This window comes from Carcharodon carcharias (assembly GCF_017639515.1).
Source record: "Carcharodon carcharias isolate sCarCar2 chromosome X unlocalized genomic scaffold, sCarCar2.pri SUPER_X_unloc_20, whole genome shotgun sequence".
Classification (NCBI taxonomy): domain Eukaryota; kingdom Metazoa; phylum Chordata; class Chondrichthyes; order Lamniformes; family Lamnidae; genus Carcharodon; species Carcharodon carcharias.
Window position 1 is genome coordinate 55,001 of NW_024470876.1, and position 25,682 is coordinate 80,682.

A 25,682-nucleotide genomic window follows, 5' to 3' on the forward strand; every position below is an offset into this window, starting at 1 on the left:
CATTAACCCCCCTCCGATCTCTCACCCCCGTTACCCCCTCCGATCTCTCACCCCCGTTACCCCCTCCGATCCCTCACCCCCGTTAACCCCTCCGATCCCTCACCCCCATTACCCCCCTCCGATCCCTCACCCCCGTTATTCCCCCCCCGATCCCTCACCCCCGTTACCCCCCCTCCGATCCCTCACCCCCGTTACCCCCCCTCCGATCCCTCACCCCCGTTACCCCCCCTCCGATCCCTCACCCCCGTTACCCCCCCTCCGATCTCTCGATACTCACCCGGTCCCCCGACTTCACCACCGACTCGTTCTTGACCCCCAGCTTGTTGAGCAGCGTATAGGCCACTTTCAGGCTCCTGGTCCAGAGCTTCCCTGCGGAGGGGGAGAGGAGAGAGGAGGTGGGCGGGGGGTCAATCTCGGGTGGACAGGAGGTGTTAGTGACTGACGACTGACCCCACCCCCCCACCCACCCCACCCCCCGTTGTCCCCTGAGTACTCACCGTAGGTCAGTGTGTAGGCGGGTTTGCCGCTTGTGTCCAGTGTGGTCAGGCAGGGCGATTTGGCCTGAGTGGTTCCCCAGCGCTGCAGGGCACTCTCCAAATCCGCTGGCCAGTTCCCCACCACCCCCAGGGGCTCCCCCTTGACCGGTGTCAGCTGCCGCCCCTCAGGTTTCGGCTGGTGAGGGTCAGGAGGGGGCACTGCGGAGAGAGAAAGGCAAGGGGGTGGCGTCACTGACCCTCGGTCCACACTCGCTGCTCACACTCCCTCACCCCGCACGCTCACACTCACTCACTCACCCCGCACGCTCACACTCACTCTTTCACCCCGCACGCTCACACTCACTCACTCTCTCACCCCGCACGCTCACACTCTCTTACCCCGCACGCTCACACTCACTCTCTCACCCCGCACGCTCACACTCGCTTACTCACCCCGCACGCTCACACTCACTCTCTCACCCCGCACGCTCACACTCACTCTCTCACCCCGCACGCTCACACTCACTCACTCTCTCACCCCGCACGCTCACACTCTCTTACCCCGCACGCTCACACTCACTCTCTCACCCCGCACGCTCACACTCGCTTACTCACCCCGCACGCTCACACTCACTCTCTCACCCCGCACGCTCACACTCACTCTCTCACCCCGCACGCTCACACTCACTCACTCTCTCACCCCGCACGCTCACACTCACTCACTCTCTCACCCCGCACGCTCACACTCACTCACTCTCTCACCCCGCACGCTCACACTCACTCACTCTCTCACCCCGCACGCTCACACTCTCTTACCCCGCACGCTCACACTCACTCACTCTCTCACCCCGCACGCTCACACTCACTCTCTCTCTCACCCCGCACGCTCACACTCTCTTACCCCGCACGCTCACACTCACTCTCTCACCCCGCACGCTCACACTCTTACTCACCCCGCACGCTCACACTCACTCACTCTCTCACCCCGCACGCTCACACTCACTCACCCTCGCTCACCCGCACGCTCACACTCACTCCACTCTCTCACCCCGCACGCTCACACTCACTCACTCTCTCACCCCGCACGCTCACACTCACTCTCTCACCCCGCACGCTCACACTCACTCTCTCACCCCGCACGCTCACACTCACTCTCTCACCCCGCACGCTCACACTCGCTTACTCACCCCGCACGCTCACACTCACTCACTCTCTCACCCCGCACGCTCACACTCACTCACTCTCTCACCCCGCACGCTCACACTCACTCACTCTCTCACCCCGCACGCTCACACTCACTCACTCTCTCACCCCGCACGCTCACACTCTCTCACCCCGCACGCTCACACTCTCTCACCCCGCACGCTCACACTCTCTCACCCCGCACGCTCACACTCTCTCACCCCGCACGCTCACACTCTCTCACCCCGCACGCTCACACTCTCTCACCCCGCACGCTCACACTCTCTCACCCCGCACGCTCACACTCTCTCACCCCGCACTCTCACACTCTCTCACCCCGCACTCTCACACACTCTCTCACCCCGCACGCTCACACTCACTCTCTCTCTCACCCCGCACGCTCACACTCTCTTACCCCGCACTCTCACACTCACTCTCTCACCCCGCACGCTCACACTCACTCTCTCACCCCGCACGCTCACACTCACTCACTCTCTCACCCCGCACGCTCACACTCACTCACTCTCTCACCCCGCACGCTCACACTCTCTTACCCCGCACTCTCACACTCACTCTCTCACCCCGCACGCTCACACTCGCTTACTCACCCCGCACGCTCACACTCACTCACTCTCTCACCCCGCACGCTCACACTCACTCACTCTCTCACCCCGCACGCTCACACTCACTCACTCTCTCACCCCGCACGCTCACACTCACTCACTCTCTCACCCCGCACGCTCACACTCACTCACTCTCTCACCCCGCACGCTCACACTCTCTCACCCCGCACGCTCACACTCTCTCACCCCGCACGCTCACACTCTCTCACCCCGCACGCTCACACTCTCTCACCCCGCACGCTCACACTCTCTCACCCCGCACGCTCACACTCTCTCACCCCGCACGCTCACACTCTCTCACCCCGCACGCTCACACTCTCTCACCCCGCACTCTCACACTCTCTCACCCCGCACTCTCACACTCTCTCACCCCGCACTCTCACACTCTCTCACCCCGCACTCTCACACTCTCTCTCACCCCGCACGCTCACACTCACTCTCTCTCTCACCCCGCACGCTCACACTCTCTTACCCCGCACTCTCACACTCACTCTCTCACCCCGCACGCTCACACTCACTCTCTCACCCCGCACGCTCACACTCACTCACTCTCTCACCCCGCACGCTCACACTCACTCACTCTCTCACCCCGCACGCTCACACTCACTCACTCTCTCACCCCGCACGCTCACACTCACTCACTCTCTCACCCCGCACGCTCACACTCTCTCACCCCGCACGCTCACACTCTCTCACCCCGCACGCTCACACTCTCTCACCCCACACGCTCACACTCTCTCACCCCGCACGCTCACACTCTCTCACCCCGCACGCTCACACTCTCTCACCCCGCACGCTCACACTCTCTCACCCCGCACGCTCACACTCTCTCACCCCGCACGCTCACACTCTCTCACCCCGCACGCTCACACTCTCTCACCCCGCACGCTCACACTCTCTCACCCCGCACTCTCACACTCTCTCACCCCGCACTCTCACACTCTCTCTCACTCCGCACGCTCACACTCACTCTCACCCCGCACGCTCACACTCACTCACTCCGCACGCTCACACTCTCTCACCCCGCACTCTCACACTCTCTCACCCCGCACTCTCACACTCTCTCTCACTCCGCACGCTCACACTCACTCTCACCCCGCACGCTCACACTCACTCACTCCGCACGCTCACACTCTCTCACTCCGCACGCTCACACTCTCTCACTCCGCACGCTCACACTCACTCACTCTCTCACCCCGCACGCTCACACTCTCTCACTCTCTCACCCCGCACGCTCACACTCTCTCACCCCGCACGCTCACACTCTCTCACCCCGCACGCTCACACTCTCTCACCCCGCACGCTCACACTCTCTCACCCCGCACGCTCACACTCTCTCACCCCGCACTCTCACACTCTCTCACCCCGCACGCTCACACTCTCTCACCCCGCACGCTCACACTCTCTCACCCCGCACTCTCACACTCTCTCACCCCGCACTCTCACACTCTCTCACCCCGCACTCTCACACTCTCTCACCCCGCACTCTCACACTCTCTCACCCCGCACTCTCACACTCTCTCACCCCGCACTCTCACACTCTCTCACCCCGCACTCTCACACTCTCTCTCACTCCGCACGCTCACACTCTCTCACCCCGCACTCTCACACTCTCTCTCACTCCGCACTCTCACACTCTCTCTCACCCCGCACTCTCACACTCTCTCTCACCCCGCACTCTCACACTCTCTCTCTCACCCCGCATGCTCACACTCACTCACTCTCTCACCCCACACTCTCACACTCACTCTCACCCCGCACTCACACTCTCTCTCACCCCGCACTCTCACACTCTCTCTCACTCCGCACGCTCACACTCACTCACTCTCTCACCCCGCACGCTCACACTCTCTCTCACTCCGCACGCTCACACTCACTCACTCTCTCACCCCGCACGCTCACACTCTCTCACCCCGCACGCTCACACTCACTCACCCCGCACGCTCCCACTCACTCTTTCACCCCGCACGCTCACACTCACTAACTCTCTCACCCCGCACGCTCACACTCACTCACTCTCTCACCCCGCACGCTCACACTCGCTCACTCACCCCGCACGCTCACACTCTCTCACCCCGCACGCTCACACTCTCTCACCCCGCACGCTCACACTCTCTCACCCCGCACGCTCACACTCTCTCACCCCGCACGCTCACACTCTCTCACCCCGCACGCTCACACTCTCTCACCCCGCACTCTCACACTCTCTCTCACCCCGCACGCTCACACTCACTCTCTCTCTCACCCCGCACGCTCACACTCGCTCTCTCACCCCGCACGCTCACACTCACTCTTTCACCCCGCACGCTCACACTCACTCATTCACCCTGCACGCTAACACTCACTCTTTCACCCCGCACGCTCACACTCACTCTCTCATCCCGCACGCTCACACTCACTCACCCCGCACGCTCACACTCACTCTCTCACCCCGCACGCTCACACTCACTCACTCTCTCACCCCGCACGCTCACACTCACTCACCCCGCCCGCTCCCACTCACTCTTTCACCCCGCCCGCTCACACTCACTCACTCTCTCACCCCGCACACTCACACTCACTCTCTCACCCCGCACGCTCACACTCACTCTCTCACCCCGCACGCTCACACTCACTCACCCCGCACGCTCCCACTCACTCACCCCGCACGCTCCCACTCACTCTCTCACCCCGCACGCTCACACTCACTCTCTCACCCCGCACGCTCACACTCACTCTCTCACCCCGCACGCTCACACTCACTCTCTCAACCCGCACGCTCACACTCACTCACTCTCTCACCCCGCACGCTCACACTCACTCACTCTCTCACCCCGCACGCTCACACTCACTCACTCTCTCACCCCGCACTCTCACATTCACTCTCTCACCCCGCACGCTCACACTCACTCTCTCACTCCGCACGCTCACACTCACTCTCTCACCCCGCACGCTCACACTCACTCACTCACCCCGCACGCTCACACTCACTCTTTCACCCCGCACGCTCACACTCACTCTCTCACCCCACACGCTCACACTCACTCTCTCACCCCGCACACTCACACTCACTCACTCACCCCGCACGCTCACACTCACTCTTTCACCCCGCACGCTCACACTCACTCACTCTCTCACCCCGCATGCTCACACTCACTCTCTCACCCCGCACGCTCACACTCTCTTACCCCGCACTCTCACACTCTCTTACCCCGCACTCTCACACTCACTCTCTCACCCCGCACGCTCACACTCGCTTACTCACCCCGCACGCTCACACTCGCTTACTCACCCCTCACGCTCACACTCACTGTCTCACCCCGCACGCTCACACTCACTCTCTCACCCCGCACGCTCACACTCTCTCTCTCACCCCGCACGCTCACACTCTCTCACCCCGCACGCTCACACTCTCTCACCCCGCACGCTCACACTCTCTCACCCCGCACGCTCACACTCTCTCACCCCGCACGCTCACACTCTCTCACCCCGCACGCTCACACTCTCTCACCCCGCACGCTCACACTCTCTCACCCCGCACGCTCACACTCTCTCACCCCGCACGCTCACACTCTCTCACCCCGCACTCTCACACTCTCTCACCCCGCACTCTCACACTCTCTCTCACTCCGCACGCTCACACTCACTCTCACCCCGCACGCTCACACTCACTCACTCCGCACGCTCACACTCTCTCACCCCGCACTCTCACACTCTCTCACCCCGCACTCTCACACTCTCTCTCACTCCGCACGCTCACACTCACTCTCACCCCGCACGCTCACACTCACTCACTCCGCACGCTCACACTCTCTCACTCCGCACGCTCACACTCTCTCACTCCGCACGCTCACACTCACTCACTCTCTCACCCCGCACGCTCACACTCTCTCACTCTCTCACCCCGCACGCTCACACTCTCTCACCCCGCACGCTCACACTCTCTCACCCCGCACGCTCACACTCTCTCACCCCGCACGCTCACACTCTCTCACCCCGCACGCTCACACTCTCTCACCCCGCACGCTCACACTCTCTCACCCCGCACGCTCACACTCTCTCACCCCGCACGCTCACACTCTCTCACCCCGCACGCTCACACTCTCTCACCCCGCACTCTCACACTCTCTCACCCCGCACTCTCACACTCTCTCACCCCGCACTCTCACACTCTCTCACCCCGCACTCTCACACTCTCTCACCCCGCACTCTCACACTCTCTCACCCCGCACTCTCACACTCTCTCACCCCGCACTCTCACACTCTCTCTCACTCCGCACGCTCACACTCTCTCACCCCGCACTCTCACACTCTCTCTCACTCCGCACTCTCACACTCTCTCTCACCCCGCACTCTCACACTCTCTCTCACCCCGCACTCTCACACTCTCTCTCTCACCCCGCATGCTCACACTCACTCACTCTCTCACCCCACACTCTCACACTCACTCTCACCCCGCACTCACACTCTCTCTCACCCCGCACTCTCACACTCTCTCTCACCCCGCACTCTCACACTCTCTCTCACTCCGCACGCTCACACTCACTCACTCTCTCACCCCGCACGCTCACACTCTCTCACCCCGCACGCTCACACTCACTCACCCCGCACGCTCACACTCACTCACTCTCTTACCCCGCACGCTCACACTCACTCTCTCACCCCGCACGCTCCCACTCACTCTTTCACCCCGCACGCTCACACTCACTAACTCTCTCACCCCGCACGCTCACACTCACTCACTCTCTCACCCCGCACGCTCACACTCGCTCACTCACCCCGCACGCTCACACTCACTCTCTCACCCCGCACGCTCACACTCACTCTTTCACCCCGCACGCTCACACTCACTCATTCACCCTGCACGCTAACACTCACTCTTTCACCCCGCACGCTCACACTCACTCTCTCATCCCGCACGCTCACACTCACTCACCCCGCACGCTCACACTCACTCTCTCACCCCGCACGCTCACACTCACTCACTCTCTCACCCCGCACGCTCACACTCACTCACCCCGCCCGCTCCCACTCACTTTTTCACCCCGCCCGCTCACACTCACTCACTCTCTAACCCCGCACACTCACACTCACTCTCTCACCCCGCACGCTCACACTCACTCTCTCACCCCGCACGCTCACACTCACTCACCCCGCACGCTCCCACTCACTCACCCCGCACGCTCCCACTCACTCTCTCACCCCGCACGCTCCCACTCACTCTCTCACCCCGCACGCTCACACTCACTCTCTCACCCCGCACGCTCACACTCACTCTCTCAACCCGCACGCTCACACTCACTCACTCTCTCACCCCGCACGCTCACACTCACTCACTCTCTCACCCCGCACGCTCACACTCACTCACTCTCTCACCCCGCACTCTCACATTCACTCTCTCACCCCGCACTCTCACATTCACTCTCTCACCCCGCACGCTCACACTCACTCTCTCACTCCGCACGCTCACACTCACTCTCTCACCCCGCACGCTCACACTCACTCTCTCACCCCGCACGCTCACACTCACTCACTCTCTCACCCCGCACTCTCACATTCACTCTCTCACCCCGCACGCTCACACTCACTCTCTCACCCCGCTCGCTCACACTCACTCTCTCACTCCGCACACTCACACTCACTCTCTCACCCCGCACGCTCACACTCACTCTCTCACCCCGCACGCTCACACTCACTCTCTCACCCCGAAAGCTCACACTCACTCTCTCACCCCGCACGCTCACACTCACTCTCTCACCCCGCACGCTCACACTCACTCTCTCACCCCGCACTCTCACACTCATTCTCTCACCCCGCACTCTCACACACTCTCTCACCCCGCACGCTCACACTCACTCACTCTCTCACCCCGCACGCTCACACTCACTCACTCTCTCACCCCGCACGCTCACAATCTCTCTCACCCCGCACTCTCACACTCTCTCTCACCCCGCACTCTCACACTCTCTCTCACCCCGCACTCTCACACTCTCTCGCACCCCGCACTCTCACACTCTCTCTCACCCCGCACTCTCACACTCGCTCACTCACCCCGCACGCTCACACTCTCTCACCCCGCACGCTCACAATCTCTCTCACCCCGCACTCTCACACTCTCTCTCACCCCGCACTCTCACACTCTCTCTCACCCCGCACTCTCACACTCTCTCTCACCCCGCACTCTCACACTCTCTCTCACCCCGCACTCTCACACTCTCTCTCACCCCGCACTCTCACACTCTCTCTCACCCCGCACTCTCACACTCTCTCTCACCCCGCACTCTCACACTCTCTCTCACCCCGCACTCTCACACTCTCTCTCACCCCGCACTCTCACACTCTCTCTCACCCCGCACTCTCACACTCGCTCACTCACCCCGCACGCTCACACTCACTCTCTCACCCCGCACGCTCACACTCACTCTTTCACCCCGCACGCTCACACTCACTCTTTCACCCCGCACGCTCACACTCACTCTTTCACCCCGCACGCTCACACTCACTCACTCACCCCGCACGCTCACACTCACTCACTCACCCCGCACGCTCACACTCACTCTTTCACCCCGCACGCTCACACTCACTCTCTCACCCCACACGCTCACACTCACTCTCTCACCCCGCACACTCACACTCACTCACTCACCCCGCACGCTCACACTCACACTTTCACCCCGCACGCTCACACTCACTCACTCTCTCACCCCGCATGCTCACACTCACTCTCTCACCCCGCACGCTCACACTCTCTTACCCCGCACTCTCACACTCTCTTACCCCGCACTCTCACACTCACTCTCTCACCCCGCACGCTCACACTCGCTTACTCACCCCGCACGCTCACACTCGCTTACTCACCCCGCACGCTCACACTCACTCTCTCACCCCGCACGCTCACACTCACTCTCTCACCCCGCACGCTCACACTCACTCTCTCACCCCGCACGCTCACACTCACTCACCCCGCACGCTCACACTCACTCACTCTCTCACCCCGCACGCTCACACTCACTCACTCTCTCACCCCGCACGCTCACACTCACTCACTCACCCCGCACGTTCACACTCACTCTCTCACCCCGCACGTTCACACTCACTCTCTCACCCCGCACGCTCACACTCACTCTCTCACTCTCTCACCCCGCACGCTCCCACTCACTCACCCCGCACGCTCCCACTCACTCACTCACCCCGCACGCTCACACTCACTCTCACCCCGCACGCTCACACTCACTCTCTCACCCCGCACGCTCACACTCTCTCTCACCCCGCACTCTCACACTCTCTCTCACCCCGCACTCTCACACTCTCTCTCACCCCGCACTCTCACACTCTCTCTCACCCCGCATTCTCACACTCTCTCTCACGCCGCACTCTCACACTCTCTCTCACCCCGCACGCTCACACTCACTCTCTCACCCCGCACGCTCACACTCTCTCTCACCCCGCACGCTCACACTCACTCTCTCACCCCTCACGCTCACACTCACTCTCTCACCCCGCACGCTCACACTCACTCTCTCACCCCGCACGCTCACACTCACTCTCTCACCCCGCACGCTCACACTCACTCTCTCACCCCGCACGCTCACACTCACTCTCTCACCCCGCACGCTCACACTCACTCTCTCACCCCGCACGCTCACACTCACTCTCTCACCCCGCACGCTCACACTCACTCTCTCACCCCGCACGCTCACACTCACTCTCTCACCCCGCACGCTCACACTCTCTCTCACCCCACACTCTCATACTCTCTCTCACCCCGCACTCTCACACTCTCTCTCACCCCGCACTCTCACACTCTCTCTCACCCCGCACGCTCACACTCGCTCTCTCACCCCGCACTCTCACACACGCTCACTCACCCCGCACGCTCACACTCGCTCACTCACCCCGCACGCTCACACTCGCTCATTCACCCCGCACGCTCACACTCACTCTTTCACCCCGCACGCTCACACTCACTCACTCTCTCACCCCGCACGCTCACACTCACTCTCTCACCCCGCACGCTCACACTCACTCTCTCACACCGCACGCTCACACTCACTCTTTCACCCCGCACGCTCACACTCACTCTTTCACCCCGCACGCTCACACTCACTCTCTCACCCCGCACGCTCCCACTCACTAACTCACCCCGCACGCTCACACTCACTCACTCACCCCGCACGCTCACACTCACTCTCTCAGCCCGCACGCTCACTCACTCACCCCGCACGCTCACACTCACTCTCTCACCCCGCACGCTCACACTCACTCTCTCACCCCGCACGCTCACACTCTCTCTCTCACCCCGCACGCTCACACTCACTCTCTCACCCCGCACGCTCACACTCACTCTCTCACCCCGCACGCTCACACTCACTCTCTCACCCCGCACGCTCACACTCACTCACTCTCACCCCGCACGCTCACACTCACTCACTCTCTCACCCAGCACGCTCACACTCACTCACTCTCTCAGTCCGCACGCTCACACTCACTCACTCTCTCAGTCCGCACGCTCACACTCGCTTACTCACCCCGCATGCTCACACTCAATCACTCTCCCACCCCGCACACCCACACTCACTCACTCTCACCCCGCACGCTCACACTCACTCACTCTCACCCCGCACGCCCTCACTCACTCTCTCACCCCGCACGCTCACACTCACTCACTCTCTCACCCCGCATGCTCACACTCACTCACTCTCACCCCGCACGCTCACACTCACTCACTCTCTCACCCCGCACGCTCACGCTCACTCACTCACTCTCTCACCCCGCACGCTCACACTCACTCACTCTCTCACCCCGCACGTTCACACTCACTCACTCTCTCAGTCCGCACGCTCACACTCACTCTCTCAGTCCGCACGCTCACACTCACTCTCTCAGTCCGCAAGCTCACACTCACTCACTCTCACACCCCGCACGCTCACGCTCGCTTACTCACCCCACATGCTCACACTCAATCACTCTCTCACCCTGCACGCTCACACTCACTCACTCTCACACCCCGCACGCTCACGCTCGCTTACTCACCCCACATGCTCACACTCACTCACTCTCACACCCCGCACGCTCACGCTCGCTTACTCACCCCACATGCTCACACTCACTCACTCTCTCACCCTGTACGCTCACACTCACTCACTCTCACACCCCGCACGCTCACGCTCGCTTACTCACCCCACATGCTCACACTCACTCACTCTCACACCCCGCACGCTCACGCTCGCTTACTCACCCCACATGCTCACACTCACTCACTCTCTCACCCTGCACGCTCACACTCACTCACTCTCACACCCCGCATGCTCACGCTCGCTTACTCACCCCACATGCTCACACTCACTCACTCTCTCACCCTGCACGCTCACACTCTTTCTCACGCCGCACGCTCACACTCTCTCACCCCGCACGCTCACACTCTCTCTCTCTCACCCCGCACGCTCACACTCTCTCTCTCACCCCGCACGCTCACACTCTCTCTCTCACCCCGCACGCTCACACTCTCTCTCTCACCCCGCACGCTCACACTCTCTCTCTCACCCCGCACGCTCACACTCTCTCTCTCACCCCGCACGCTCACACTCTCTCTCACCCCGCACGCTCACACACTCTCTCACCCCGCACGCTCACACTCACTCTCTCACCCCGCACGCTCACACTCTCTCTCACCCCGCACGCTCACACTCTCTCTCTCACCCCGCACGCTCACACTCTCTCTCTCACCCCGCACGCTCACGCTCGCTCTCACCCCGCACGCTCACGCTCGCTCTCTCACCCCGCACGCTCACGCTCGCTCTCTCACCCCGCATGCTCACGCTCGCTCTCTCACCCCGCACGCTCACGCTCGCTCTCTCTCTCACCCCGCACGCTCACACTCTCTCTCTCACCCCGCACGCTCACACTCACACTTTCTCTCACCCCGCACGCTCACACTCTCTCACCCCGCACGCTCACACACTCTCACCCCGCACGCTCACACTCTCTCACCCCGCACGCTCACACTCTCTCACCCCGCACGCTCACACTCTCTCACCCCGCACGCTCACACTCTCTCACCCTGCACTCTCACACTCTCTCACCCCACACGCTCACACTCTCTCACCCCGCACGCTCACACTCTCTCACCCCGCACGCTCACACTCTCTCTCTCACCCCGCACGCTCACACTCTCTCTCACCCCGCACGCTCACACACTCTCTCACCCCGCACGCTCACGCTCGCTCTCTCACCCCGCATGCTCACGCTCGCTCTCTCACCCCGCACGCTCACGCTCGCTCTCTCTCTCACCCCGCACACTCACACTCTCTCTCTCACCCCGCACGCTCACACTCACACTTTCTCTCACCCCGCACGCTCACACTCTCTCTCACCCCGCACGCTCACACACTCTCACCCCGCACGCTCACACTCTCTCACCCCGCACGCTCACACTCTCTCACCCCGCACGCTCACACTCTCTCACCCCGCACGCTCACACTCACTCACTCTCTCACCCCGCACGCTCACACTCACTCACTCTCTCACCCCGCACGCTCACACTCTCTCACCCCGCACGCTCACACTCACTCACCCCGCACGCTCCCACTCACTCTTTCACCCCGCACGCTCACACTCACTAACTCTCTCACCCCGCACGCTCACACTCACTCACTCTCTCACCCCGCACGCTCACACTCGCTCACTCACCCCGCACGCTCACACTCACTCTCTCACCCCGCACGCTCACACTCACTCTTTCACCCCGCACGCTCACACTCACTCATTCACCCTGCACGCTAACACTCACTCTTTCACCCCGCACGCTCACACTCACTCTCTCATCCCGCACGCTCACACTCACTCACCCCGCACGCTCACACTCACTCTCTCACCCCGCACGCTCACACTCACTCACTCTCTCACCCCGCACGCTCACACTCACTCACCCCGCCCGCTCCCACTCACTCTTTCACCCCGCCCGCTCACACTCACTCACTCTCTCACCCCGCACACTCACACTCACTCTCTCACCCCGCACGCTCACACTCACTCTCTCACCCCGCACGCTCCCACTCACTCACCCCGCCCGCTCCCACTCACTCTTTCACCCCGCCCGCTCACACTCACTCACTCTCTCACCCCGCACACTCACACTCACTCTCTCACCCCGCACGCTCACACTCACTCTCTCACCCCGCACGCTCACACTCACTCACCCCGCACGCTCCCACTCACTCACCCCGCACGCTCACACTCACTCTCAACCCGCACGCTCACACTCACTCACTCTCTCACCCCGCACGCTCACACTCACTCACTCTCTCACCCCGCACGCTCACACTCACTCACTCTCTCACCCCGCACTCTCACATTCACTCTCTCACCCCGCACTCTCACACTCACTCTCTCACCCCGCACGCTCACACTCACTCTCTCACCCCGCACGCTCACACTCACTCTCTCACCCCGCACGCTCACACTCACTCTCTCACCCCGCACGCTCACACTCACTCTCAACCCGCACGCTCACACTCACTCACTCTCTCACCCCGCACGCTCACACTCACTCACTCTCTCACCCCGCACGCTCACACTCACTCACTCTCTCACCCCGCACGCTCACACTCACTCACTCTCTCACCCCGCACGCTCACACTCACTCACTCTCTCACCCCGCACTCTCACATTCACTCTCTCACCCCGCACTCTCACATTCACTCTCTCACTCCGCACGCTCACACTCACTCTCTCACCCCGCACGCTCACACTCACTCTCTCACCCCGCACGCTCACACTCACTCTCTCACCCCGAAAGCTCACACTCACTCTCTCACCCCGCACGCTCACACTCACTCTCTCACCCCGCACTCTCACACTCATTCTCTCACCCCGCACTCTCACACACTCTCTCACCCCGCACGCTCACACTCACTCACTCTCTCACCCCGCACGCTCACACTCACTCACTCTCTCACCCCGCACGCTCACAATCTCTCTCATCCCGCACTCTCACACTCTCTCTCACCCCGCACTCTCACACTCTCTCTCACCCCGCACTCTCACACTCTCTCTCACCCCCGCACTCTCACACTCTCTCTCACCCCGCACTCTCACACTCTCTCTCACCCCGCACTCTCACACTCTCTCTCACCCCGCACTCTCACACTCTCTCTCACCCCGCACTCTCACACTCTCTCTCACCCCGCACTCTCACACTCTCTCTCACCCCGCACTCTCACACTCTCTCTCACCCGCACTCTCACACTCTCTCTCACCCCGCACTCTCACACTCTCTCTCACCCCGCACTCTCACACTCTCTCTCACCCCGCACTCTCACACTCTCTCTCACCCCGCACTCTCACACTCTCTCTCACCCCGCACTCTCACACTCTCTCTCACCCCGCACTCTCACACTCTCTCTCACCCCGCACTCTCACACTCTCTCTCACCCCGCACTCTCACACTCTCTCTCACCCCGCACTCTCACACTCTCTCTCACCCCGCACTCTCACACTCTCTCTCACCCCGCACTCTCACACTCTCTCTCACCCCGCACTCTCACACTCTCTCTCACCCCGCACTCTCACACTCTCTCTCACCCCGCACTCTCACACTCGCTCACTCACCCCGCACGCTCACACTCGCTCTCTCACCCCGCACGCTCACACTCACTCTTTCACCCCGCATGCTCACACTCACTCTTTCACCCCGCACGCTCACACTCACTCTTTCACCCCGCACGCTCACACTCACTCACTCACCCCGCACGCTCACACTCACTCACTCACCCCGCACGCTCACACTCACTCTTTCACCCCGCACGCTCACACTCACTCTCTCACCCCGCACGCTCACACTCACTCTCTCACCCCGCACACTCACACTCACTCACTCACCCCGCACGCTCACACTCACTCTTTCACCCCGCACGCTCACACTCACTCACTCTCTCACCCCGCATGCTCACACTCACTCTCTCACCCCGCACGCTCACACTCTCTTACCCCGCACTCTCACACTCACTCTCTCACCCCGCACGCTCACACTCGCTTACTCACCCCGCACGCTCACACTCGCTTACTCACCCCGCACGCTCACACTCACTCTCTCACCCCGCACGCTCACACTCACTCACCCCGCACGCTCACACTCACTCACTCTCTCACCCCGCACGCTCACACTCACTCACTCTCTCACCCCGCACGCTCACACTCACTCACTCACCCCGCACGTTCACACTCACTCTCTCACCGCGCACGTTCACACTCACTCTCTCACCCCGCACGCTCACACTCACTCTCTCACTCTTTCACCCCGCACGCTCCCACTCACTCACCCCGCACGCTCCCACTCACTCACTCACCCCGCACGCTCACACTCACTCTCACCCCGCACGCTCACACTCACTCTCTCACCCCGCACGCTCACACTCTCTCTCACCCCGCACTCTCACACTCTCTCTCACCCCGCACTCTCACACTCTCTCTCACCCCGCACTCTCACACTCTCTCTCACCCCGCACTCTCACACTCTCTCTCACCCCGCACTCTCACACTCTCTCTCACCCCGCACGCTCACACTCTCTCTCACCCCGCACGCTCACACTCACTCTCTCACCCCGCACGCTCACACTCACTCTCTCACCCCGCACGCTCACACTCACTCTCTCACCCCGCACGCTCACACTCACTCTCTCACCCCGCACGCTCACACTCACTCTCTCACCCCGCACGCTCACACTCACTCTCTCACCCCGCACGCTCACACTCACTCTCTCACCCCGCACGCTCACACTCACTCACTCACCCCGCACGCTCACACTCACTCTCTCACCCCGCACGCTCACACTCACTCTCTCACCCCGCACGCTCACACTCACTCTCTCACCCCGCACGCTCACACTCACTCTCTCACCCTGCACGCTCACACTCACTCTCTCACCCCGCACGCTCACACTCACTCTCTCACCCCGCACGCTCACACTCACTCTCTCACCCCGCACGCTCACACTCACTCTCTCACCCCGCACGCTCACACTCACTCTCTCACCCCGCACGCTCACACTCACTCTCTCACCCCGCACGCTCACACTCACTCTCTCACCCCGCACGCTCACACTCTCTCTCACCCCACACTCTCATACTCTCTCTCACCCCGCACTCTCACACTCTCTCTCACCCCGCACTCTCACACTCTCTCTCACCCCGCACGCTCACACTCGCTCTCTCACCCCACATGCTCACACTCACTCACTCTCTCACCCTGTACGCTCACACTCACTCACTCTCACACCCTGCACGCTCACGCTCGCTTACTCACCCCACATGCTCACACTCACTCACTCTCACACCCCGCACGCTCACGCTCGCTTACTCACCCCACATGCTCACACTCACTCACTCTCTCACCCTGCACGCTCACACTCACTCACTCTCACACCCCGCACGCTCACGCTCGCTTACTCACCCCACATGCTCACACTCACTCACTCTCTCACCCTGCACGCTCACACTCTTTCTCACGCCGCACGCTCACACTCTCTCACCCCGCACGCTCACACTCTCTCTCTCTCTCACCCCGCACGCTCACACTCTCTCTCTCACCCCGCACGCTCACACTCTCTCTCTCACCCCGCACGCTCACACTCTCTCTCTCACCCCGCACGCTCACACTCTCTCTCTCACCCCGCACGCTCACACTCTCTCTCTCACCCCGCACGCTCACACTCTCTCTCACCCCGCACGCTCACACACTCTCTCACCCCGCACGCTCACACTCACTCTCTCACCCCGCACGCTCACACTCTCTCTCACCCCGCACGCTCACACTCTCTCTCTCACCCCGCACGCTCACACTCTCTCTCTCACCCCGCACGCTCACGCTCGCTCTCACCCCGCACGCTCACGCTCGCTCTCTCACCCCGCACGCTCACGCTCGCTCTCTCACCCCGCATGCTCACGCTCGCTCTCTCACCCCGCACGCTCACGCTCGCTCTCTCTCTCACCCCGCACGCTCACACTCTCTCTCTCACCCCGCACGCTCACACTCACACTTTCTCTCACCCCGCACGCTCACACTCTCTCTCACCCCGCACGCTCACACACTCTCACCCCGCACGCTCACACTCTCTCACCCCGCACGCTCACACTCTCTCACCCCGCACGCTCACACTCTCTCACCCCGCACGCTCACACTCTCTCACCCTGCACTCTCACACTCTCTCACCCCACACGCTCACACTCTCTCACCCCGCACGCTCACACTCTCTCACCCCGCACGCTCACACTCTCTCTCTCACCCCGCACGCTCACACTCTCTCTCACCCCGCACGCTCACACACTCTCTCACCCCGCACGCTCACGCTCTCTCACCCCACACGCTCACACTCTCTCACCCCGCACGCTCACACTCTCTCACCCCGCACGCTCACACTCTCTCTCTCACCCCGCACGCTCACACTCTCTCTCACCCCGCACGCTCACACACTCTCTCACCCCGCACGCTCACGCTCGCTCTCTCACCCCGCATGCTCACGCTCGCTCTCTCACCCCGCACGCTCACGCTCGCTCTCTCTCTCACCCGCACACTCACACTCTCTCTCTCACCCCGCACGCTCACACTCACACTTTCTCTCACCCCGCACGCTCACACTCTCTCTCACCCCGCACGCTCACACACTCTCACCCCGCACGCTCACACTCTCTCACCCCGCACGCTCACACTCTCTCACCCCGCACGCTCACACTCTCTCACCCCGCACGCTCACACTCACTCACTCTCTCACCCCGCACGCTCACACTCACTCACTCTCTCACCCCGCACGCTCACACTCTCTCACCCCGCACGCTCACACTCACTCACCCCGCACGCTCCCACTCACTCTTTCACCCCGCACGCTCACACTCACTAACTCTCTCACCCCGCACGCTCACACTCACTCACTCTCTCACCCCGCACGCTCACACTCGCTCACTCACCCCGCACGCTCACACTCACTCTCTCACCCCGCACGCTCACACTCACTCTTTCACCCCGCACGCTCACACTCACTCATTCACCCTGCACGCTAACACTCACTCTTTCACCCCGCACGCTCACACTCACTCTCTCATCCCGCACGCTCACACTCACTCACCCCGCACGCTCACACTCACTCTCTCACCCCGCACGCTCACACTCACTCACTCTCTCACCCCGCACACTCACACTCACTCACCCCGCCCGCTCCCACTCACTCTCTCACCCCGCACGCTCACACTCTCTCACCCCGCACGCTCACACTCTCTCACCCCGCACGCTCACACTCACTCACTCTCTCACCCCGCACGCTCACACTCACTCACTCTCTCACCCCGCACGCTCACACTCTCTCACCCCGCACGCTCACACTCACTCACCCCGCACGCTCCCACTCACTCTTTCACCCCGCACGCTCACACTCACTAACTCTCTCACCCCGCACGCTCACACTCACTCACTCTCTCACCCCGCACGCTCACACTCGCTCACTCACCCCGCACGCTCACACTCACTCTCTCACCCCGCACGCTCACACTCACTCTTTCACCCCGCACGCTCACACTCACTCATTCACCCTGCACGCTAACACTCACTCTTTCACCCCGCACGCTCACACTCACTCTCTCATCCCGCACGCTCACACTCACTCACCCCGCACGCTCACACTCACTCTCTCACCCCGCACGCTCACACTCACTCACTCTCTCACCCCGCACGCTCACACTCACTCACTCTCTCACCCCGCACGCTCACACTCACTCACCCCGCCCGCTCCCACTCACTCTTTCACCCCGCCCGCTCACACTCACTCACTCTCTCACCCCGCACACTCACACTCACTCTCTCACCCCGCACGCTCACACTCACTCACTCTCTCACCCCGCACGCTCACACTCACTCACTCTCTCACCCCGCACACTCACACTCACTCACTCACCCCGCACGCTCACACTCACTCTCTCACCCCGCACGCTCACACTCACTCACTCTCTCACCCCGCACACTCACACTCACTCACTCTCTCACCCCGCACGCTCACACTCTCTCACCCCGCACTCTCACACTCACTCACTCACCCCGCACGCTCACACTCACTCTCTCACCCCGCACGCTCACACTCACTCTCTCACCCCGCACGCTCACACTCACTCTCTCACCCCGCACGCTCACACTCACTCTCTCACCCCGCACGCTCACACTCACTCACCCCGCACGCTCCCACTCACTCACCCCGCACGCTCACACTCACTCTCAACCCGCACGCTCACACTCACTCACTCTCTCACCCCGCACGCTCACACTCACTCACTCTCTCACCCCGCACGCTCACACTCACTCACTCTCTCACCCCGCACTCTCACATTCACTCTCTCACCCCGCACTCTCACATTCACTCTCTCACTCCGCACGCTCACACTCACTCTCTCACCCCGCACGCTCACACTCACTCTCTCACCCCGAAAGCTCACACTCACTCTCTCACCCCGCACGCTCACACTCACTCTCTCACCCCGCACTCTCACACTCATTCTCTCACCCCGCACTCTCACACACTCTCTCACCCCGCACGCTCACACTCACTCACTCTCTCACCCCGCACGCTCACACTCACTCACTCTCTCACCCCGCACGCTCACAATCTCTCTCACCCCGCACTCTCACACTCTCTCTCACCCCGCACTCTCACACTCTCTCTCACCCCGCACTCTCACACTCTCTCTCACCCCGCACTCTCACACTCTCTCTCACCCCGCACTCTCACACTCTCTCTCACCCCGCACTCTCACACTCTCTCTCACCCCGCACTCTCACACTCTCTCTCACCCCGCACTCTCACACTCTCTCTCACCCCGCACGCTCACACTCTCTCTCACCCCGCACTCTCACACTCTCTCTCACCCCGCACTCTCACACTCACTCTCACCCCGCACTCTCACACTCTCTCTCACCCCGCACTCTCACACTCTCTCTCACCCCGCACTCTCACACTCTCTCTCACCCCGCACTCTCACACTCGCTCACTCACCCCGCACGCTCACACTCGCTCTCTCACCCCGCACGCTCACACTCACTCTTTCACCCCGCACGCTCACACTCACTCTTTCACCCCGCACGCTCACACTCACTCTTTCACCCCGCACGCTCACACTCACTCTCTCACCCCGCACGCTCACACTCACTCACTCACCCCGCACGCTCACACTCACTCTCTCACCCCGCACGCTCACACTCACTCACTCACCCCGCACGCTCACACTCACTCACTCACCCCGCACGCTCACACTCACTCTTTCACCCCGCACGCTCACACTCACTCTCTCACCCCGCACGCTCACACTCACTCTCTCACCCCGCACGCTCACACTCACTCTCTCACCCCGCACGCTCACACTCTCTCTCACCCCGCACGCTCACAATCTCTCTCACCCCGCACTCTCACACTCTCTCTCACCCCGCACTCTCACACTCTCTCTCACCCCGCACTCTCACACTCTCTCTCACCCCGCACTCTCACACTCTCTCTCACCCCGCACTCTCACACTCGCTCACTCACCCCGCACGCTCACACTCTCTCACCCCGCACGCTCACAATCTCTCTCACCCCGCACTCTCACACTCTCTCTCACCCCGCACTCTCACACTCTCTCTCACCCCGCACTCTCACACTCTCTCTCACCCCGCACTCTCACACTCTCTCTCACCCCGCACTCTCACACTCTCTCTCACCCCGCACTCTCACACTCTCTCTCACCCCGCACTCTCACACTCGCTCACTCACCCCGCACGCTCACACTCGCTCTCTCACCCCGCACGCTCACACTCACTCTTTCACCCCGCACGCTCACACTCACTCTTTCACCCCGCACGCTCACACTCACTCTTTCACCCCGCACGCTCACACTCACTCACTCACCCCGCACGCTCACACTCACTCACTCACCCCGCACGCTCACACTCACTCACTCACCCCGCACGCTCACACTCACTCTCTCACCCCGCACGCTCACACTCACTCTCTCACCCCGCACACTCACACTCACTCACTCACCCCGCACGCTCACACTCACTCTTTCACCCCGCACGCTCACACTCACTCACTCTCTCACCCCGCATGCTCACACTCACTCTCTCACCCCGCACGCTCACACTCTCTTACCCCGCACTCTCACACTCACTCTCTCACCCCGCACGCTCACACTCGCTTACTCACCCCGCACGCTCACACTCGCTTACTCACCCCGCACGCTCACACTCACTCTCTCACCCCGCACGCTCACACTCACTCTCTCACCCCGCACGCTCACACTCTCTCACCCCGCACGCTCACACTCACTCACTCTCTCACCCCGCACGCTCACACTCACTCACTCTCTCACCCCGCACGCTCACACTCACTCACTCACCCCGCACGTTCACTCACTCACTCACCCCGCACGTTCACACTCACTCTCTCACCCCGCACGTTCACACTCACTCTCTCACCCCGCACGCTCACACTCACTCTCTCACCCCGCACGCTCACACTCACTCTCTCACTCTCTCACCCCGCACGCTCCCACTCACTCACCCCGCACGCTCCCACTCACTCACTCACCCCGCACGCTCACACTCACTCTCACCCCGCACGCTCACACTCACTCTCTCACCCCGCACGCTCACACTCTCTCTCACCCCGCACTCTCACACTCTCTCTCACCCCGCACTCTCACACTCTCTCTCACCCCGCACTCTCACACTCTCTCTCACCCCGCACGCTCACACTCTCTCTCACCCCGCACGCTCACACTCTCTCTCACCCCGCACGCTCACACTCACTCTCTCACCCCTCACGCTCACACTCACTCTCTCACCCCGCACGCTCACACTCACTCTCTCACCCCGCACGCTCACACTCACTCTCTCACCCCGCACGCTCACACTCACTCTCTCACCCCGCACGCTCACACTCACTCTCTCACCCCGCACGCTCACACTCACTCTCTCACCCGCACGCTCACACTCACTCTCTCACCCCGCACGCTCACACTCACTCTCTCACCCCGCACGCTCACACTCACTCTCTCACCCCGCACGCTCACACTCACTCTCTCACCCCGCACGCTCACACTCACTCTCTCACCCCGCACGCTCACACTCACTCTCTCACCCCGCACGCTCACACTCACTCTCTCACCCCGCACGCTCACACTCACTCTCTCACCCCGCACGCTCACACTCACTCTCTCACCCCGCACGCTCACACTCACTCTCTCACCCCGCACGCTCACACTCACTCTCTCACCCCGCACGCTCACACTCACTCTCTCACCCCGCACGCTCACACTCACTCTCTCACCCCGCACGCTCCCACTCACTCTCTCACCCCGCACGCTCACACTCACTCTCTCACCCCGCACGCTCACACTCTCTCTCACCCCACACTCTCATACTCTCTCTCACCCCGCACTCTCACACTCTCTCTCACCCCGCACTCTCACACTCTCTCTCACCCCGCACGCTCACACTCGCTCTCTCACCCCGCACTCTCACACACGCTCACTCACCCCGCACGCTCACACTCGCTCACTCACCCCGCACGCTCACACTCACTCTTTCACCCCGCACGCTCACACTCACTCACTCTCTCACCCCGCACGCTCACACTCACTCACTCTCTCACCCCGCACGCTCACACTCACTCTCTCACCCCGCACGCTCACACTCACTCTCTCACACCGCACGCTCACACTCACTCTTTCACCCCGCACGCTCACACTCACTCTTTCACCCCGCACGCTCACACTCACTCTCTCACCCCGCACGCTCCCACTCACTAACTCACCCCGCACGCTCACACTCACTCACTCACCCCGCACGCTCACACTCACTCTCTCAGCCCGCACGCTCACTCACTCACCCCGCACGCTCACACTCACTCTCTCACCCCGCACGCTCACACTCACTCTCTCACCCCGCACGCTCACACTCTCTCTCACCCCGCACGCTCACACTCACTCTCTCACCCCGCACGCTCACACTCACTCTCTCACCCCGCACGCTCACACTCACTCTCTCACCCCGCACGCTCACACTCACTCTCTCACCCCGCACGCTCACACTCACTCACTCTCACCCCGCACGCTCACACTCACTCACTCTCTCACCCAGCACGCTCACACTCACTCACTCTCTCAGTCCGCACGCTCACACTCACTCACTCTCTCAGTCCGCACGCTCACACTCGCTTACTCACCCCGCATGCTCACACTCAATCACTCTCCCACCCCACACCCCCACACTCACTCACTCTCACCCCGCACGCTCACACTCACTCACTCTCACCCCGCACGCCCTCACTCACTCTCTCACCCCGCACGCTCACACTCACTCACTCTCTCACCCCGCATGCTCACACTCACTCACTCTCACCCGCACGCTCACACTCACTCACTCTCTCACCCCGCACGCTCACGCTCACTCACTCACTCTCTCACCCCGCACGCTCACACTCACTCACTCTCTCACCCCGCACGTTCACACTCACTCACTCTCTCAGTCCGCACGCTCACACTCACTCTCTCAGTCCGCACGCTCACACTCACTCTCTCAGTCCGCAAGCTCACACTCACTCACTCTCACACCCCGCACGCTCACGCTCGCTTACTCACCCCACATGCTCACACTCAATCACTCTCTCACCCTGCACGCTCACACTCACTCACTCTCACACCCCGCACGCTCACGCTCGCTTACTCACCCCACATGCTCACACTCACTCACTCTCACACCCCGCACGCTCACGCTCGCTTACTCACCCCACATGCTCACACTCACTCACTCTCTCACCCTGTACGCTCACACTCACTCACTCTCACACCCCGCACGCTCACGCTCGCTTACTCACCCCACATGCTCACACTCACTCACTCTCACACCCCGCACGCTCACGCTCGCTTACTCACCCCACATGCTCACACTCACTCACTCTCTCACCCTGCACGCTCACACTCACTCACTCTCACACCCCGCACGCTCACGCTCGCTTACTCACCCCACATGCTCACACTCACTCACTCTCTCACCCTGCACGCTCACACTCTTTCTCACGCCGCACGCTCACACTCTCTCACCCCGCACGCTCACACTCTCTCTCTCTCACCCCGCACGCTCACACTCTCTCTCTCACCCCGCATGCTCACACTCTCTCTCTCACCCCGCACGCTCACACTCTCTCTCTCACCCCGCACGCTCACACTCTCTCTCTCACCCCGCACGCTCACACTCTCTCTCACCCCGCACGCTCACACACTCTCTCACCCCGCACGCTCACACTCACTCTCTCACCCCGCACGCTCACACTCTCTCTCTCACCCCGCACGCTCACACTCTCTCTCTCACCCCGCACGCTCACACTCTCTCTCTCACCCCGCACGCTCACACCCTCTCTCACCCCGCACGCTCACGCTCGCTCTCTCACCCCGCATGCTCACGCTCGCTCTCTCACCCCGCACGCTCACGCTCGCTCTCTCTCTCACCCCGCACGCTCACACTCTCTCTCTCACCCCGCACGCTCACACTCACACTTTCTCTCACCCCGCACGCTCACACTCTCTCTCACCCCGCACGCTCACACTCTCTCACCCCGCACGCTCACACTCTCTCACCCCGCACGCTCACACTCTCTCACCCCGCACGCTCACACTCTCTCACCCCGCACGCTCACACTCTCTCACCCCGCACGCTCACACTCTCTCAACCCGCACGCTCACACTCACTCACTCTCTCACCCCGAACGCTCACACTCACTCACTCTCTCACCCCGCACGCTCACACTCACTCACTCTCTCACCCCGCACGCTCACACTCACTCACTCTCTCACCCCGCACGCTCACACTCACTCACTCTCTCACCCCGCACGCACACACTCACTCACTCTCTCACCCCGCACGCTCACACTCACTCACTCTCTCACCCCGCACGCTCACACTCGCACACTCACTCCGCACGCTCACAATCACTCACTCTGTACACTCACACTCGCTCTCTCACTCTGCACGCTCACACTCGTTCTCACTCCGCACGCTCACACTCGCTCTCACTCCGCACGCTCACACCCGCTCACTCTGCACACTCACGCATTCTCTCACTCACTTGTTCACCGCACACACTCACACTCATTCTGCACACTCCCACTCACTCATTCAGCCCTCACTCTCTTTCTCCCAGCCTCACGATTCTTGACCCACCTTCTATGATCTCCTCAAAATCGTCCACGAAGAATTCATTGAGCGGCTGCCTCTTCGGCCGCTTCAGTGTATTCAGAAGCTGCTGGATTTTAGTGGAGACTCGACTGTTAACTGGTACACCTGGGGGGTAGGGAGGGGGAGAGGGAGCACACGAAGGGGAAGGGGGAGGGGGAGGCAGAGGGGGGAGAGGGG

General features: G+C 61.8%; 1 protein-coding gene across 1 annotated transcript in view; it reads right to left on the reverse strand.

Moving 5' to 3' along the window:
- The window catches only part of LOC121275095 (disco-interacting protein 2 homolog B-like), a gene marked incomplete at both ends in the record, with an annotated part of 65,171 nt that extends 39,561 nt beyond the window's left edge, over positions 1-25,610 (reverse strand). The window contains 3 exons of the mRNA XM_041182508.1: positions 278-369; positions 498-695; positions 25,491-25,610. Coding sequence (XP_041038442.1) covers positions 278-369; positions 498-695; positions 25,491-25,610 — 410 coding nt within the window. The remainder of the gene's footprint in view (positions 1-277; positions 370-497; positions 696-25,490) is intronic.
- Positions 25,611-25,682: the final 72 nt, after the last annotated feature.